Source organism: Mastigoproctus giganteus, chromosome 4 (assembly GCF_048544385.1).
Source record: "Mastigoproctus giganteus isolate SK-2022 chromosome 4, ASM4854438v1, whole genome shotgun sequence".
NCBI lineage: Eukaryota > Metazoa > Arthropoda > Arachnida > Uropygi > Thelyphonidae > Mastigoproctus > Mastigoproctus giganteus.
Genome location: NC_143578.1, coordinates 129,077,380 through 129,096,267, shown reverse-complemented (window position 1 = coordinate 129,096,267; position 18,888 = coordinate 129,077,380). Strand labels below are relative to the sequence as shown.

The following is an 18,888-nucleotide window of genomic DNA, read 5'->3' as shown; positions in this document are numbered from 1 at the left end:
ATATGGAGAGAAACCAGACAGACTTGACGTGGAATGATTTAGTGCAGGCATGGAAAGAAAGTCTACTGGTATAGATGATATAAACTGAGAGATGCTGAAGGCTACAGGTGAGGCAGGGAGCATGGACATACAGACTGTTCCACAAGATCTGGGATGAGAGACAGATGCCAAAGGACTGGAAAGAAGGTTTGATCATCCCGTTGTTCAGGGAGGGGAACAGGAAGAAGTGTTCAAATTATAGAGGCATCACATGTGATTAAACTGTACGAGAGAGTGTTTGAGTGGAAGATAAAAGGAACGATTGAAAATAGGATGGCTGACTAACAGTGTGGCTTTATGCCTGGAAGATTGACGGTGAATCTAATTTTCTGCATCAGGCAACTGATGGAAAAATGTTATGAACACGATAAAGAACTATGGATGGCATTTTTGGACATAAAGAAAGCGTTTGATGCCGTGAGGAGAGAGAAAGTGTAGCAGGTTTTGAGAAACTTGGGGATAGAGGAACATCTTGTGGATAGAATTGAGACTATGTACACCAACACAGGGAGCATAGTAAGAACAGTGATTGGATTGATGGAGAGCTTCGAAATAACATCAGGTTTGAGGCAAAGAGGCATCCTGTAACCACTACTATTCATAGCTGTCATGAATGATGTGCAATGTAGAGTGGCAGAACAACTTGGACAAGACCAGGTGAAAGTCATGGGGAGAGAGAGCAGCAAACAAGTGCAGCGGCAAGTTGATATGTGGGCTAGTATGGCCAATGAATTTGGACTGGTTTTCAGTCAGAAGAAGCATGAAGTAATGATTCTAAAGAGGAATGGTGAGCCTGACAAATACATTACAATGGTAGAGAAAGAGCTAAAAATGGTTAACAACTTGAAATACAAGGGGGTATCAAAATGTTTGTACCCTGACCTAGATAAAACATCAGTAGGAAGATGCCATTTTTAATATAAGTGGTCTACGTATTCAATAACTAACATGTGAAATTTCATTCCTGTAGGTGATCGCACACCAGAGGTGGAGCCCAGAATCTGAGGAAGGATGCTATGATTGACAAAGTGGAGTATCGAGCAGTGATTCAAGTTCCTGCATTTGCAGGGCAAGAAAGCTCAGGAAACTGAAGAAGAAATGAAAGTTGTGTATGGGCAGAATTGTTCATCCTATGACAGTGTAAAAAATGTGGAAATGGGAGTTCCAGTGTGGTTGTACAAGTGTCTTTGACGAGCCAAGAGAAGGAAGACCATCCACAGACAGTGAGATGGTTGCAAAGTTTGAGCAGCTGGAGCTGAGTGACAGACGTGTGACAATTCATTTCATTGCAAATGCAGTGGAAATTAGTAATGTGTCTGCCCACAGCATTTTACATGCCCACCTGCACATGTCTAAGGTCTCCGCATGATCGGTTCTAAGATTGCTGATGCCTTTGCAGAAGCAGAGTCGAATGCAATGTTCTTGCCAACTTTTGGATTTGTGTAATGTGGATGTTGAGAACTTTTTTGATCGGTTGTTGACAAATGCTGGGTGTACCAGTATGATCTGGAGACTAAAGACATGTCAAAGCATTATGTGGATGCTGCTTTGATTCATCTCAGGAAGTCGTCAAAGGATTAAAGTTCCTGTGAAGTTTCATCTTTCTAGGACTATTATTTTTAGGTGGTACGAACTTTTGGATACCCCCCCCTCATATCTAGGAAGCACCATTACAAAGGCTGGAGTGATAGACGAAGAAATAAGTAGAAGGATACAGGCTGCAGGAATTTCTATAGCCAGACAAGAGATCTGGAACAGGAACATACCACTGAAGTGTAAGAAGGCTATGTATCAGACCTATTATGTACCAATTGTGATGTATGTATCTGAAACTTGGACTATGAGGAAAAAGGATGAAAGCAGAATGCAGGGGGCAGAACGAGATTTTTGAGGAGCATAGCTGGAAAGACAAGACACAACAAAATCAGGAATTATGTGATTAGGGAGAGAATAGGATTGAAAGATCCTGTTTGCAGTGGTTTGGACATGTCAGGAGGCTGATCGAGAGGCATTTACCAAGAAGAATGTTTGATTTACAATTAAGGGACAAAAGATCAAGGGGGAGACCAAGAATGAGTGGCGGGTCCTGATAAAAACTGATGTAATTAAGAGGGGAGGAAACTGGAATGAAATCAACGATGGAGAGAAGTACACGGTCAGTCATTGTTCCGTTATACTCCGGAATAACGGAACAATGACTGATTAGCATTAGTTGAGGCATATGGTGCAAGAAAGCAAGCTTATACAGCATCAGCCAAAAAAAAAAAAAAAAAAAAAAAAAAACCATTTCGCCCATCCAGTCACTCCAAATGTTTGTCTAGTTCAGCCTTAAATTTATTTAAGCTATCAACTTCCACAACAACAGATGGAAGGCTGTTGTTGTGGTTTACCCACTGGCTAAAGGCAAACTTCCACGCATCTGTTCCTCAATTTGAATCTATGCTCCCCCCCCCCCCCCCCAGGTTCTCAGTCTGAGCAAGCGGAAGTATCCTGTCAGCATTGAGCCAGCTCAAACCATTCAGGGCCTTATACACCTCAATCAGATTACCTCGCAGGTGCCTAGTCTCCAGATGCTGCAACTTACATTATCTGGAGATCTAGTCTCCAAATACTACAACTTGCAACATCTTGTAGATGATAATGATGACAAAATATATCAGTATTTCCTTAATACTGATATATTGTCTTAAATTCCTTGCTATTTGTCTGCATTTTCTGTTCTGAGCTGCAGAAAAAGATAAATGCTATTAAAATATATTATTTATATTTACTGTAGTAACTATAGCATGGGAAAGGGTCAGGACTGGCCTTAGCAAATGCAAGGCCTGATTGGAGCATGTTGGCAAGCCCCTTGAAAATTTCAATATTAATCCCTCAATATTTTGAAATAATAAAAAAATGAAAAACTGCAACTATTAATAATTCTTATTATTTTTATTATATTATTAAGTTTGTTACAATTGACCAGACATTTTGATAATATAAACAAAACTAATTGGATGGATATTTTTCTTGCCTTTTTATCAGCAAAATCTTTCAAGACTTTCTCAAAATTTAAATTCCTTGCTTCTTCACTTTTAATGGATAAAATTGCAAGGCTGTTGAGTCTCTTTTGAAGCATCATCAACCTCAGTTATGTTTTAATTAACTTTAATTGGGAAAAGATTCCTTCCCCTGATGCTACAGGCACTGGAATCATTAAAAATATCCTTAGCGGTATGAATTTAGAAATCCAGTGGCTCTTTCATTAGTTGCAAGAAATTTTAAAATATTTAAAGGATTTTTTGAAGTGTGATTCTTGAAGAATTGGTTTCACTGCTTCTATTTCTTCCACTAGCATATGGCCATCAATATCTGCTACCTTCACAGACTTGACCAATTCGTTGCTCTCAATGGTTTTGGCATTTGAAAGCGTGATTTCTAAATCTGCAGCATGTTTTCTTAACCCGTCCTTTGGAATTCTTAGAAATTTACCCAGGAAACCAAAAAGTTTATTATGTTTTACTAACTTCTTGAAACATGGCTCTAAAGACTGCAAAGCCTTGTCTACAATTTGATTAAAGCAGTTTACCTTGTAAGCTTCCTTCAGATTTGTTATAGATTCATCAGCAGGCTCGTAATTGAAGTGCCTCTTTTTTTTTTTTTTTTTTTTTTGTGATATATTTGTGTGAAATTCTGGAGATACTGTTGCAAGTTCTGTGGCATCAACTAAGACTTGTTTAAAGCCAGTCTCTCTATATTTTGACATTCAAAGCAGAAGCTTTTGAAATGAAAAAATTGCTGTAGCAAGATCTGTAGAATCACTTTGCAGTTCTTTACTAACAAATTTTACTTGAAACAAATCATGGCAAAATACTAATGAAACAAGAAACTTGTATTCCTTGATCTCATTAGCTAGACATTCAACTTCACTTTTTGCTTGGGCATCTTCTGATGTTTCTGCTATTTCCAAAATTGCATCATAGAAATCACCAACTTGATACCTTAAAGCCTTCACACTTTGAATTCGACACTCGCATCGTGTTTTACAGAGTGGCTTTGCACAAAGACCCTTCACATATTTTTGGAAAACTGACCATCCATTTTTTGATGCTGAAAAGTACACATACAGACATTGAAGTGTCCCAAGAAAGGTCATTGCATCAGGACAGGTTTTAGCCACATCCACTAGAATTAGATTATAATTGTAACAAGCACATGATGTAAAAAATGCTCTTGTATTTTCCTGTAAAAGTCATGCCTGAACACCTGAATCTTTTCTGCTCATATTAGCTCCATTGTCATAACTTTGACCTCGAATATTAGTTATGTCTAATCTTAATATTTCATCTTCCTGTTTCAGCACATTGTACAAATTTTCTCCAGTTCTGCTCTTTACATTGATAAATTTTATGAACTGTTCATACACACCAACTGGCAATCAAGAATAACAGCAAAATACTTGGCCAATTTTATTTGTCTAACAATAATGTTTTGTACTGCATCTCCCATGGTACTGAGAAACTCATTTTGAATTTTTTTCCGAGATAGTGATCCTGAATATCTTTATTAGAAACTCATTGAAGATGCTCTTGAATAACGGAGTTGAATTTTTCCAATAATTCTACGATACCAAGAAAGTTTCCATTATTGGAATTTCCCAGTTGTTCAACAGAGCCATGAAAAGCTAAATTACACTCTGACAAAAACTGAAAATTGAACAACAGTGACTAATTGTTCAAAAACTTGGCGTCACTGCTTTTTTCTTGATCGATCTGTTTCTGTTCAATTTTGTCAACAGTTTCTTTAGCAGAGAGTGTTCTCTGCTGTTCACAACAATTTACCATAGCTTCAAAATGGCCTTTTGATTTTTCATGCTCTGCTAATCTTTTATGAATATTGGGCCAATCATCAAATCCATTAATGGCCAAAGCACTTTTCATATAATTTCCAAAAAAGGCAACAGAAAAAACAAAATACCCTCTCAGCTGATTCGGAGTATATTATCCATGGTTGAAAAATGGTTTCCCTGTTCAGAAGCTTCCTTTGGCAATGATTTTTTGAGAAATCTGTTTCCTTTTCGTTTTGTGGAAAGTCTTCCAAAAGAATTTTTTGTGGACCTTTCTTCATTAAATAGTCTCACATGTTGGACAATTCTTTTTGGCTAAGTGATTGGATCATCTGTTATGTTTAGCTCATTCAAGGCTTGAATTGTTTTAATCTTCCTTTTCTTGATTCCCGATTGACTCTTTGCTCTGATTAATGGCGTTATCAGCCTGAAGTCAACATCTGTTTCCTCAAATTCTCGATTACTTGTCTCTTCACTCTGAGTGAGTTGTTTTCATGTTAATGACTGATTCTTGATTTGTTATGTTACTTTCCTCCGCTTCCATAAATTCCGCAGAACTTGGACCAGCTTCATTGGACATTTTTGCCAAATACCCATCTAGAGCACTATGTTGTTTTGCATTAATGGCTTGCTTTAATTTATTTAATTTTCTTTTCAAATTTCTACTTGGGTATTTCCTGCCATTGTCCCTAGCTCTCTTTGGCTCTGGCGTTGTACTGAAATTATTAATAAATCTACGAATATGGAATATAAAGAAACACTCTTAACAAAACCAAAGTGTGACAGATAAAACTGAATTTTACAGCAGCAAGTAGTATGGATGCTATAAAATAACAATATCAACTGGTCGTTAAGATTATTACTATATTTAATACCACTCACATATGATGTGAAATTAATAATATAGTTTATTAAGCTATTTGCCTAAACTACTATACATTAAGGCAGTGTTTCCCAAACTGTGTTCCGTGAAAAATCGTAATTAATAATTTAAAAAATAAATAAATAAAATAAATAAATTTTGCATATGTGTAGCAGACACCACTTTTGTATCATCATAATTTTTAACTTAATTATTTTTTGGTTATTAATATACTGGCATAAATTAATAATCAAATAGACAGTGGAACACTTTATTTTGATGGGCTTTTCATAGAGAAGTATGCGAAGAGGTAATGACATCTACGAAAAAGTAGCAATGTAGTGGTCTAATATGTCATTCTTATGCAATTTAGCCTGCAGTACACGGGTTGAAGGAGAGGGGGAAGCAAACTGATATCATAACTAAACTCACTTTCTTGTTTATTTATTTATTTATTTTTTTTTGATAATTATCAGTATTTTGAAACATTATTATTAAAATAAATAACCAGGGATTTGTGATTGAAAAAAGGAACTTTAAAAGAAGCAAAGTACTTCGAGTAGGGCAACTGTGGTCGATGAAAACGAACACAATATTGTCACACTTCAAGGTGAGGATGAACAGTTGCAGCTATTTTTGTTCCCCAAAAATTCAAAGTGAAAAAACAGGAACCAACTAATAAAAGACCAAAACGAAAGTATGACAGTTATTTAAATTTCGGCTTTACATGCGTTGGAAATAAAGATGCTCCTGATGCACAGTGCGTCATATGCCGTCTAGATTTAATTAAGGGTACAGCGTCCCAACTGCTTATCGACCTCGGCAATGCATTAGCATTAGTAGAGGCACATGATGCAAGAAACCAAGCATATACAGCATCAGCCAGAAAAAAAATAAAATAAAAAATCCCTTCCCATTTCACTGATCCATTCATTCCAAACGTTTGTCTAGTTCTGCCTTGAATTTATTTAAGTTATCAAATTCCACAACAACAGATGGAAAATTTTTTGTAGAACCAGACGAAAAACCAAAACATCAGAGGAAGAAATTTAACTGCTAAGAAGAAATGGGTGTTTTGTGTGTTCGAAAGAGAATCTAAATTCGTCTTCGTGAAATTGATAAAAAAATTGGAAAGCAAAAACTCTTTTGTGCATTATTAGAAAAGTAGTGAAGAAAAATACTATCATCATAACAGATGAATGGCGTGCATATAGCTGTATGCTGTAGAAAAAAAGAATTACAAACATTTGACGGTGAAACACAAGGAACATTTTGTAGATCCACATACAGGAGCACATACAAATAATATCGAAGCCCAGTGGAAGAAACTAAAAAGTGTAACTAAAAGAGTAAATGGCAGCTGTAAACATATATTGTGGGTCACAGCAGTGAATATATGTGGCGTAAAATTTATGGTAAAAATCATGAAATACTTTTCACAATATTGTTAGTCAAATTGCGAATAGCTATTTAGGTCCAACTGTATGATTTGTACTCATGAATTTTTTTTCTGAGAAAGTTTCGTTCCGCTCATTTTTATGTTCTTCATTGTGTTTTTTTTTTTTTTTTCTCTCATTATTAAAAGCAGATTTTTGGAATTGAGTGTTTTTACTGTATTATTGGAATATATTATGATAAAAGGATAAGGTTTCTTTGTGTTTCATAACCTGAGCTTAAATGGTAGGTAAGGAAATAAAAGAAAGGGTTTCCATGTATTTCACGACCTAAACTTAAACGTTAAGTTGGGAAATAATAGAAAAAAAAAAAAATATATATATATACTGAATAGCTATCAAGGTGCTGATTGACGTTATGATACGTGTGTATCTGCACGAGTGTCTTTAAAAATAAAAGTACAGTAATAAAAAATTTATATTTTGTTAATAAACAATTTATGTACTAGTCCACCCATGATTCTAAAGAAAAAAGGTTAGGTTATCCCCTCCATTTCAGGAGGGGTTCAAGCTCCCATGGGATTCAAGTGGAGGTAACCTGACCTTTTTTCTCCATTAGGGAATATTATTGAACAAGAAAATAAAAATACAGTCATAAAAAAAATTGTTTTTTTTATGACTGTATTTCTAAATATGACTGATTCTAAAGAAAAAAAGGTTAGGTTACCCCCTCCACTTCCAGAGGGGTTCAAGCTCCCATGGAATTGAAGTCGAGGTAACCTGACCCTTTTTCACCATTACGAAATACTGTAATGGTGAAAAAAGGTTAGGGCATGTGCGATTAGGACAAGTCACCATTAGTGCTGCTAAAGTGATACTAAACCGATGTTACGTGTGTTGTGTTCGCGTACCAATCAGCACATTGTTTGCCACGCCTACCTGTCAATCAATATATCGTTCTCGATTTTGCTCCAGACCGATAACACCTGCTGTCTGTTTACCTAGTGAGCAGCGCTAGAGTGCCATATCAGGAAACTAATTTTCCGCGTAAGTTATCCGACGTTTCTCGTCGTTCTTGTGCAGGCTTTCTTTACCTTCACCCTTTGTTCTAGCAACAACTACCTGCTGGCTAAAGGCAAACTTCTGCACATCTATTCTATAAATGTCTTTCCTCAGTTTGAATCTATGCCCCTTCAGGTTTGTAATCTGAACAAGAGGAAGAATCCCATCAGCATTAAGCCTGCTCAATCCGTTCAAGGGCTTATACACCTCGATGAGATCACCTCGCAGGTGCCTAGTCTCCAGTCACTGCAATTTGCATAATTTAAAACTCTCTTGGTTTGTTTGTTTGTTTGTTATTTGGTTTTTAGGAGCATTAGCAACTAAGGCCATATTGCTCTGGGATATGCGGTGGTCATTCCCTGACCTTTCTGCATCCTCCGTATTTGGTGGTGACAGGCTCGAACCCCGGTCTAATCAAGAAGCGTGTGCTACGCACTGCTGCTCCTTCCCACCTGGCTACGGAGGCGCCACTCTCTTGGTAAGAGGATCCCTCCATTCCCCTCACCAATCTTGTTGCCCATCTCTGTACATGCTCAAGCCAATCTACATCCTTCCTAAAACGAGGCCTAGAGACCTGTACACAGTACTCAAGGCTTGGCCCAACCATTGCCTTATACAAAGGGATAATCACCTCCTTATCCCTAGGCGCCTCCATAGCCAGGTGGGAAGGAGCAGCAGTGCGTAGCAGATGCTTCTTGATTAGACCAGGGTTCGAGCCTGTCACCACCAACGGAGGATGCGGAAAGGTCAGGGAATGACCACCTCATATTCCCGGAACAATATGGCCTTAGTTGCTAATGCTCCTAAAAACCAAAAAACAAACAAACAGATCCTTATCCCTGCTGACAAAATTCCTGAATATCATTGACAAGACCCCCCATGATCTACTCTGGCCGCCTGTCTGCACTGCTCAGAAAACTTCATATCTGACTGCACAATTACCCCAAGGTCTCTTTCTTTTTCCGCTACCCTGAGTGTAACACCACATAGTTGGTACATTTCTTGGGGGTTACTTCTATCCATATGCAGTACTTTGCATTTGTCATGTTAAACTTCAGTTGCCACTTCTCAGCCCATCTACCCAACTTTTCCAGATCCTGTTGCAACAGCATACTGTCATTGCCGTTATTAACAAACCTGCCAACCTTTGTATCATCTGCAAACTTTGACATTAAGCTTGATATACCTTCATCAATATCACTGATAAATATACAAAACAACAATGGGCTCAACACTGAACCCTTAGGGCACACGACTAATAACATTAGTCCATGTAAGCTTTCCTGAAATCCAAGTATATGATATCAAAATTCTTTTTTTGATCCAGTTCCTTTGTGACCATATCATAGTATCCAATCAAATTGGTCAGACAAGACCCCCTTGACAAATCCATGCTGTGTCAGAATTATTGCCGCTGTCTTGTCTGAATGATCCTGCAATGCTTCTTTAACCGGTTACTCCATTTTCCCCAGAACAGAAGTCAAACTAACAGATCTGTAATTATTCATCAAACAGGCCTCTGAGGTTGGGTATTTCATATTGTAGTTTTAAATGTTTTTCACCAACCTCATGTAGAAATAAAACACAACGAAAACGAAAACTGGAATCTTGATAACTATGTATTTATAATAAATTATATTTGCCTGTATTTACAATAAATTATATTTAACTTTACAACTAAAATATATGAAATATACATTAAAATATACTGGGTTAAGAACAATAAAATACATTAAAATATACTAAATTAAAAGTGATAAAACCATAGCTTTCGAAAGCTCCTGCCTTCTTCTTAAGGCGCCTCCGTAGCCAGGTGGGAAGGAGCAGCAGTGCGTAGCACACGCTTCTTGATTAGACCGGGGTTCGAGCCTGTCACCACCAAATACGGAAGATGCGGAAAGGTCAGGGAATGACCACCGGAGCAATATGGCCTTAGTTGCAATTCCCGGAGCAATATGGCCTTAGTTGCTAATGCTCCTAAAAACCAAATAACAAACAAACAAACAAACAGCCTTCTTCTTCAGTGGTCTAAAACTACAATATAGATCTGTAATTACTTGTGTCACCCTTTGATCCCATTTGTGAATTGGAGATGCATTTGTGCATCTCCAACCCTTGGGGGACTTCCCCCAAGTCCTAGTGTTCATAAGTGTTCCATCAATATATTGTGAAATGAAAAGTGTTTCATCAGTATACTGTGAGATAAAAAGTTTGGGAAACACTGCATTAAGGTGACTCTTCAGGTATCTTATTGATGCCCATCATCAGACCATGCCGTTTGGGAACAGAAAATAGAAAGGGTTACAAATTTTAATATATTACAATTACAAATATATGGTTCTAAAGTATTAAGTTTAAATTGCTGTCACAATAGAAACCAGATATTGAATTGGGTAAATCTCAGGTAGATACAAAGAGATTAAATTCTTACCTTGTGACAGACTCCTCTTACCCATGCTCCAAAAAAACCTGATGTGTACACAAGCAAGAGGGGCTGCCAACAGTTAATTTATAGGTGGGGGATTAAGTCCAATATCCAATAGTATTGTGCCAAGTTTTCTATCCTGGATCCTCGGTTCTTGTGTAGTGTAAGCCTGTAGCGACCTTTGTTCTCATACTCTGACATCAGAGTTGTTGTGCATGCTGAATCTAGTGACTGTTGTTGTTTGTGGTTTTATAGTACAAAAGCTGATTCGACTATATTGTGCCTGTTCATGTTTTGTTATTTTCAGTTATGTTAACACTGATGTTGGCATATTAGATGTGGTTGGTAAGATATATTAGACTGAGATATGTAAAGAGTTCCTTTACGTCTGATTTTTCTCCCATAATCAGTTCGAGGCTTAATGGTTCATTTTCATGCAATTTGAAAGCTGATTGGCAGCAAGTTTGATAACGTGTAAATTCCGTGATGATGTTCTTCACTGTTAGTATGGTTAGACACTGAGGGTATTGTGGAGGATTGACTTTCATTGGGAGATAAGAGCATGTTAAATGTGTATGTCCGATGTGAAGCAGGGTGAAGATAACCTCTTCATGTCTGTTGGACCGAAAACTTGATCTCCAGGATTTTGGCTGCTGTTTGATTTGGTATAGTTTGTTGTTTTTGATTTTCAGGTCTGTGTCCATATATTTTTAAAGGAGGGGGTTGAATGTGGGCTACTCCTCTGGATATCTGGGCTATTTTCATTTCCTGGTTTTTCATTTCATCTTCTTCTATTTCCTTATCAAAAGATAGTCTTTCCCCAACTATATCAGCTGATCAATTTTTCGGTTTATTTTCATGACCATAAGTGACCATTTAAAAAAGATTTTAATGGTATAATTGCCCATATGGAATTTACATCTTATTTTGATAAACAATTAAATTTAATTTATTGCATAGATTTTATGATTAAAAAAATAAAAAAAAAAATTAAAAAATAACCTCACATTCCAAAAAAATTAAATGTAAGTTTTTTTATTGAATTATGTTTTAGCATTATCATTAGTAGAGGCATATGATGCAAGAAAGTAAGCTTTATACAGCATCAGCCAAAAAAAAAAAAAAACCTTCCCATTTCACCCATCCATTTGCTACAAATGTTTGTCTAGTTCTGCCTTGAATTTATTTAAGCTATCCACTTATGCAATGACAGATGGAAGTTTGTTCAGCAATCAACCACCTGCTGGCTAAAGGCAAGCTTCAGTACAAATATCCTACAACTGTCTTTCCTCAATTTGAATTTATGTTTCCTCAGGCGATTAATCTGGCCAAGAAGCAGAATCCCATATAACTTTATACTTCAAATAAACAACACTTATTTGAAGTATAGAGTGCAACTCGCTGCGAAGGATTTTACGATATGAGAGATTACAATAATGATGCCAGTGTACAAACTTCAGTTTGTCTAAAAAAACTCAAATATGTAGTAATGATGCAATTATACTAATTTTATAATTAAATTTTAAATAGTTTGAGGCTTTCTGGCCTAAAATATTATTACTCTAAGAAGCACACCTTTTGTCGTTTCTCATATTTAAATATGTCACAACTGGGCTGTCACTCTTTATACTTCTGGATACCTGCCCTCTCACTGGTGAATAGCTGAATAGATTTGAAACACTGCTGTCTGAGGCGCCTCCGTAGTCAGGTGGGCAGGAGCAGCAGTGCATAGCACACTCTTCTTGATTAGACCAGGGTTCGAGTCCGTGACCACCAAATACGGAGGATGCGGAAAGGTCAGGGAATGACCACTGCATATCCTCCGAGCAATATGGCCTTAGTTTCTAATGCTCCTAAAAACCAAATAACTAACAAACAAACTGCTGTCCGAGTTGTGGTACTCAGCTGAAAATAAATAACAGTAGTCATCTATAATGGGAATGCATTACTTATTTGAAGAATAAGGAGAGCAATTCGTGAAGGATATGCAATAATCGTGCCAGTGTATAAACTTTGGTATGTCTAAAAACTTCAGGTTATGTAATAATGATGCAAATACACTAAACAGTATTACAGTTTTGAAATGTAACTAATTATTTTTGTAGTAAGTAGAGATGGTTTGACTGAAGGTAAAAAATCTTTATTTTTATGTATGGCTTTCAAACAATCAGCAGAATGGGAAAGTGAGATTCTGTTTATGAGGGAGCGAGGGGGAGGTGGGGATAAAATCATTATTGTGTGTTTCATGTGAATCATGTTTGGAAAGACAGCAAGGTTCTTATTTTCACTTTGCTGCATCTGGGATTGTGCGGCCAACTGGGAAAAAAAATTCTTAAATAACTAGGTAAGTAGTACTGACATCAAAACATGTAACTGGTGTGAAAAGTTTATAATTTTGTTTAAATTTCTCAGATTAGTTTGATGAACAGTTAATAAATATTGAATCATTTTTCGTGTTACTCTAGTGCCATCAAGAATATAGTGACAGACTGGGGATAAATGAGACATTTGACTAATGTTTTGATTACTTACAACTACTAAGAAATAATGTTTAGCTTGAAGTAAATTATTGAGTAAACATTTGTATATTTATATAATGTGTTTGTATGTGCAGATAATTCAGAGGATACAAAACCAAGTAGGGGAACTTTTATCCGTTAAGTCTCCTTCACCCCAACAACAACAAGTTCTTCAACAATTACTGGGTATCCAGCAACAGTTTGTTGTACAGACAAAACTGGCCCAAAATCAAGTATCATCAGATTCAAAGTTAACACAGGTAAGGTTCAAATTTTACTGTTCACAACTAGAGGCTTAACTAAGATTCTGCCCTGTGCGATTTTTGACCCAACAATTAGCATTAGCATTAGCATTTTAGCATTAGTAGAGGCATTTGATGCAAGAAAGCAAGCTTATGCAGCATCAGCCAAAAAAAAAAAAAAAACCCACTTCCACTTCACCCCTCTGTTCGTTCAAAATACCTGTCCAGCTGAGCCTTAAACTTATTTAGGCTATCAACCTCCACCACAAGGGATGGAAGTCTGTTCCACCAACCAACCACCCGCGGCTAAAGGCAAATTTCCGCACATCTATCCTACATCTGTCTTTCCTCAATTTGAATTTATGCCCTCTCAGGTGATTTTTCTGAGCTAGAGGAAGAATTCCATCAGCATTGAGCATGCTTAAACCATTCAAGGCTTTATACACCTCTATCAGATCACCTCGCTGGTGCCTAGTCTCCAGACACTGTAATTTGCAAAACTTAAGCCTTTCTTCATAAGAGCACCCCTTTGTTCCATTCACTAATCTTGTTGCCCTTCTCTGTACTCGTTCCAGCAGCTCTACATCCTTCTTGAAATGAGGCCTCCAGACCTGTATACAGTACTCTAGGTGTGGCCTGACCATTGCCTTATACAATGGAATAATCACCTCCTTATCCCTGCTGGAAAAATTCCTGTATATCATTGACAATACTCCATGAGCTACTCTTGCAGCCCGTCTGCACTGCTCAGAGAACTTCATATCTGCCTGCACAACCACCCCCAAGTCCCTTTCATTCTCTACCACTGTCAGTGTAGTACCACAGAGTTGATACGTTGCTCTGGGGTTGCTGTTTCCCATGTGTAGTACTTTACATTTGTCAATGTTAAACTTATTTGCCACCTCTCAGCCCATCTGCTCAACCTTTCCAGATCCTGTTGCAGCAGCACAGTGTCAGTAGTGTCCTTGACAACCCTGCCAACCTTTGTATCGTCTGCAAACTTGGACATTAAGCTTGATATACCATCATCAATATCATTTATAAATACAGAAAACAATAATGGACCCAACACTGAGCCCTGAGGGACTCCACTAATAACATTAGTCCACGATGAGCAGTGTCCATTGATTACCACTCTCTGTCTTCTCCCCCTCAACCACCCCTTTATCCATAGCAGCAATTTGCCTCCAATGTCACACTGCTCCAATTTGTGTAGCAGTCTTCCATGTGCAACAGTATCAAAAGCCTTTCTAAGATCCAAGTATATAATATCAAAGTTATTCCCTGCATCCAGTTCTTTTGTGACTGCATCATAGTATCCAATCAAGTTGATCAGGCAAGACTTCCCCTTAACAAAACCATGCTGTGTCTGAGCTATAACTGAAGTCTTGTCTAAATGATCCTGCAGTGCTTCTTTAACCAGTGCCTCCATTAATTTTCCTGGAACAGAAGTTAAGCTCACAGGTCTATAATTACTTGTGTCAGCCTTTGATCCTCCTTTGTGAATTGGGGTCACATTTGCACATTTCCAGTCTATGGGTACCTCCCCTGAGTCCAAGGAAGCTCTCATAATTATGGCTAAGGGTTTGCTTACTTCCTTTGCTGCCTCCTTTAATATAACTGCATAGATCCCATCCACCCCGGGTGCCTTTCTTGTGTTTATCTTCAACAGTTTCTCCTCCACTTTACTCCCAGTTATTTCAAGATTCTGTAGCTTACTGCTAGAGTTGAATACACCTCTGGCATTCCCCTTGCTGAATAACTCCTCATGTGTGAATGTCGATGCAAAATATTCATTTAGTTTGTTAGCTACCTGAGCAGGATCATCAACAGTGGACCCATCAATATCAAGTGGACCAATCTGATTCATCCCCTTCCTTCTAGAGTTTACATGAGTAAAGAACCCTTTGCTGTTTTTCTTTGCATCCCTTGCCAAGGATTTCTCGTAATCTGCCTTCGCCTGCCTAACCTCCTTTGTAACTTGGTTGCATATCAACTTGTATCTATCATAGGCTTCTGTGTCATGTGTTAATTTGTAAGTATCCCATGCATTTTTCTTCTCTGCCATATGCCTCATTAGTTCATCTGACATCCATTTTGGCCTAAACCTTGAACAATATTTCTTAGTTGGTATGTAAAGCCTAGTAGCTTCCAAGATAAGTTCTTTGAATGCTTCCCATTTTGAATTTGCTGTTGGTAACATCATCAGTTGGTCCCACTGTATAGAATTTAAATACTGTCTCAGTCCATCGTAGTCGCCTTTACGGAAGCAATAACCCTTCCCTTTACCCCTAATGGTAGTTACCTCCTTGAGTAAATACCACTTCAACACACTGTGATCACTGCCACCTAGTGGTTCATTTATCTGCAGATTCTTAATGCATGAAGAATCACTACTGATAATCAAATCAAGAGTATTACTCCCTCTAGTTGCCTCCTGAACATGCTGATGTAGAAAACAATTATCCAATAAATCCACAAAAGCCCTGCTAGTGCGTGAGTAACCAGCCCCCAAATTCCAGTCAATATCTGGGAAATTAAAATCTCCCATTATAAGACTCTCTGATTTACCGGCCCACTCTATTTCCCTGTACAGTTCCTTATTATACTCATCAGAGTCATTAGGCCTATAGCACACTCCTACTCTCAATTTTGATCTCCCAATGCTTATGTCACACCAAACTGACTGAACACTGCACTGTCCAGCGATGTCGACTGGCTTCACTTCCTTGGTTTTTATGTGTTTCTTAACTAATAGCATAACCCATCCCCCCTTCCTATCCTGTCTATCCTTTCTGTAGACGTTGTACTCCCCAAATTGCAGTTCTGCATCCCTTATATCTGTGTGACACCACGTCTCTGATATCCCAACAATATCTGCCTTTGATGTTTTGAGCAATACCTCAAATTCATCAAATTTATTTACCAAACTCCTAGCATTGGTGTACACGCAAGTATACATGTACCTGTTCCTAGCTACCCTAACACAACCCATGTGTTTACTTGTACCGCAATGGCTCCCAGCAGTCTCTGAAATACCATGCATCTTGTTTTTCAGGCTTCTGCTCATTCTAATAGAAGCAGTGCAAGAATCTCTTTCACCTCTGCCAGTGGCTACTGTCAATCTATTGGTCTTTGTCTCCCCCCAAAACTAGCAGTTTTCCGACCCACCTAACACTGCCTCGATAGCATCAGCAAATATTCTTGCACCCTTTCTATTTAAGTGTATCCCATCCCTGTAGAAGCAATCTCTCCTGTTAACAAGTACAGTCCAGGCTGAAAAAAATTCTACCCCTTGAGCCTTGCACAATCCCTCCAGGGCCGAATTGATCGACAAGGCTCTCATCATATACTCCCTCCTATCGTGTCTGGGCAGAATTGCAGACACTTTCAAATTCAACCCTAATTCTCGGCTTTTGTTCAGCAGTGACCTGTACTTGTTAAGTAATTCTGCCGGTCTCTTACTCTTAATATTATTAGTGCCAACGTGTACAACTATATCACCTTTTGTGCCCTTAAAAGATGATATTCGCTCTACAACGTCATCAACCTTTGCCCCTGGCAGACATACCCTGGTCCTGTTCCACCTATCTTTTTTACAAAGCATGTTCTCCGTTTCCCTGACAATAGAGTCACCAACAACTACTAGTTCCTTCGGGACCAGCGCATTCTGCCTTGGGGGTTGCCTCTGTGTCACGCGATGCCCAATTGCAAGCTCTGGCGTTGATGTGAGCAGCTGAGAGCTTGATGGGCCCCTCAATTTAGTTTCTTCGAGGGCATCCACCCTGTCCTTCAAGCTCTCATATAGGCCCACAAGAACGCCGAGTTGTTGCCTGATATCGATACACTCCTTGCATCGCGCACACACAAAGACATCCCCCATGGCAGTATCATGTCCCATACCCGATTGCTCTGCAAACATCAAGCAAACAGTGCATTTTATAAGGCTGTGAGTCAGAGGACAACTGCCCCCCTCAGTTCTGCTCTGAGCCACAACACTTCCATTAGCTTGAGCCTTTTGCTTTGCTGCTATTAACAACTACCCTTCTCTTTACTCTTAACAGTTATCTCATACCAACTATTTCCCCCACCCCCATATGGCAAGCCTAGTGATATGGTGGTTTTTTCCATTCCTCTCTGTATTGTGCAATTTGTATTTAAAAAATCAGCAAGCTCATCAAAGTGATGGACTTGTTGATATTAACTTATAATTCTCCATTCTTGTCTCTATCAAAATTTCTCCACTAAGTGATGTTCAGTGAAGGGGTTTTATGGACATTTGTCTGGAGGGTGATTGCCCATAATAAAATAAATAATAAGATATTTGTGTTTATACAAACAGATATCTTATTATTTTTTGATGTATTTATTTGTTTCTTGAGCAGTGAAGGAGATTATATGTGAAAGAAATATATAGTATGAACCAGAGCTGTGATGCTCAGTATGTTCTATGTTGATATCAATATTTGTAAAATAATAAGAGTAGTTTACCTCAGTATAATACATAGAAGACTTCCATATGATACTCTCCAGCAATTAAAACAAAAAAATCGAAAATCTTAAATTACAGTAAAAAATAATTAAAAATCAAATGAACACAATTAAAAATCAAATAATTAATGATTCATCTCTAACAGTCTCTCCACTCACTGTCTCATAGACGTACTGTTTCTGCTGCATGTCTCTTCTACAGATACTTCCATGGGCACTGTTCTTCTAAATTGGCTTCTATAATTACCGCTCTCTCTCTCTTTCAAAATAGTCCGAACACATGCTGCCACCAGCTAACATCCATTCACTGTCTTACTTCAAACTCACAGAACCAACTTTTCATCTTCCTCGTTTATTCATTCAACTGCCATTTTTTGGAACAACCTTCCTTCATACGTATTTCCTGAAAATTACAGTCTACAGAAGTTCAAATCTATGTCAACAAATATCTTCTTTCGTCTCCTCAACCTCCAACCCAAGCACAGTACTAAGTACTATAGGTTCTAATACCTCTTGTGGTTGGGGTTTACATAAAAAAAATAATAAATAAATAAAATTTATGCTTTTTTCCCTTTGGCATGTGGTTTACATCAGAAAAGAAGACACATGTTGCTGTTTTGCTTGCAATCCTGGCCTTTGACAACTGACAAGAGGCCGGTTTTGTAGGTTGTGTGGTAACATCCTTATTTTGTCATTTGCAATTATTTTATCATTTTATTTTAATTATCTCTTATTATACATTTTTTTTTTTTTTTTTGGTTACCATTTATCCTCCTTCTCCTACCCTATAGCTCCCTCACTTTTCCCCGTACTTTATATATATATATATAAAGTAAGGGGGGAAAAGTGAGGGAGCTATATGTTAACGGATTTCTAATTGCTTAACATTCTGTTAATTAAACTGATTACCAATTTGGAAAAATGAGCTCCTTTGGAGTTTCAGCATAACTTAATAGGTTACAATAAGATAGAGCAAAAATCCACTAAGTAATTCAGAACTGTTCACAACCATTAAAACTATTATGG

The 18,888-nt window shown here is 37.8% G+C and overlaps 1 protein-coding gene across 3 annotated transcripts in view; it reads left to right on the top strand.

Annotated features, from left to right (window-relative positions):
• The window catches only part of LOC150087056 (uncharacterized), a 599,010-nt gene that overhangs the window by 303,193 nt on the left and 276,929 nt on the right, over positions 1-18,888 (top strand). For all 3 annotated transcript variants that reach the window (XM_090372920.1, XM_090372918.1, XM_090372919.1), the window contains one exon: positions 13,225-13,389. In XM_090372920.1, coding sequence (XP_090229046.1) covers positions 13,225-13,389 — 165 coding nt within the window. The remainder of the gene's footprint in view (positions 1-13,224; positions 13,390-18,888) is intronic.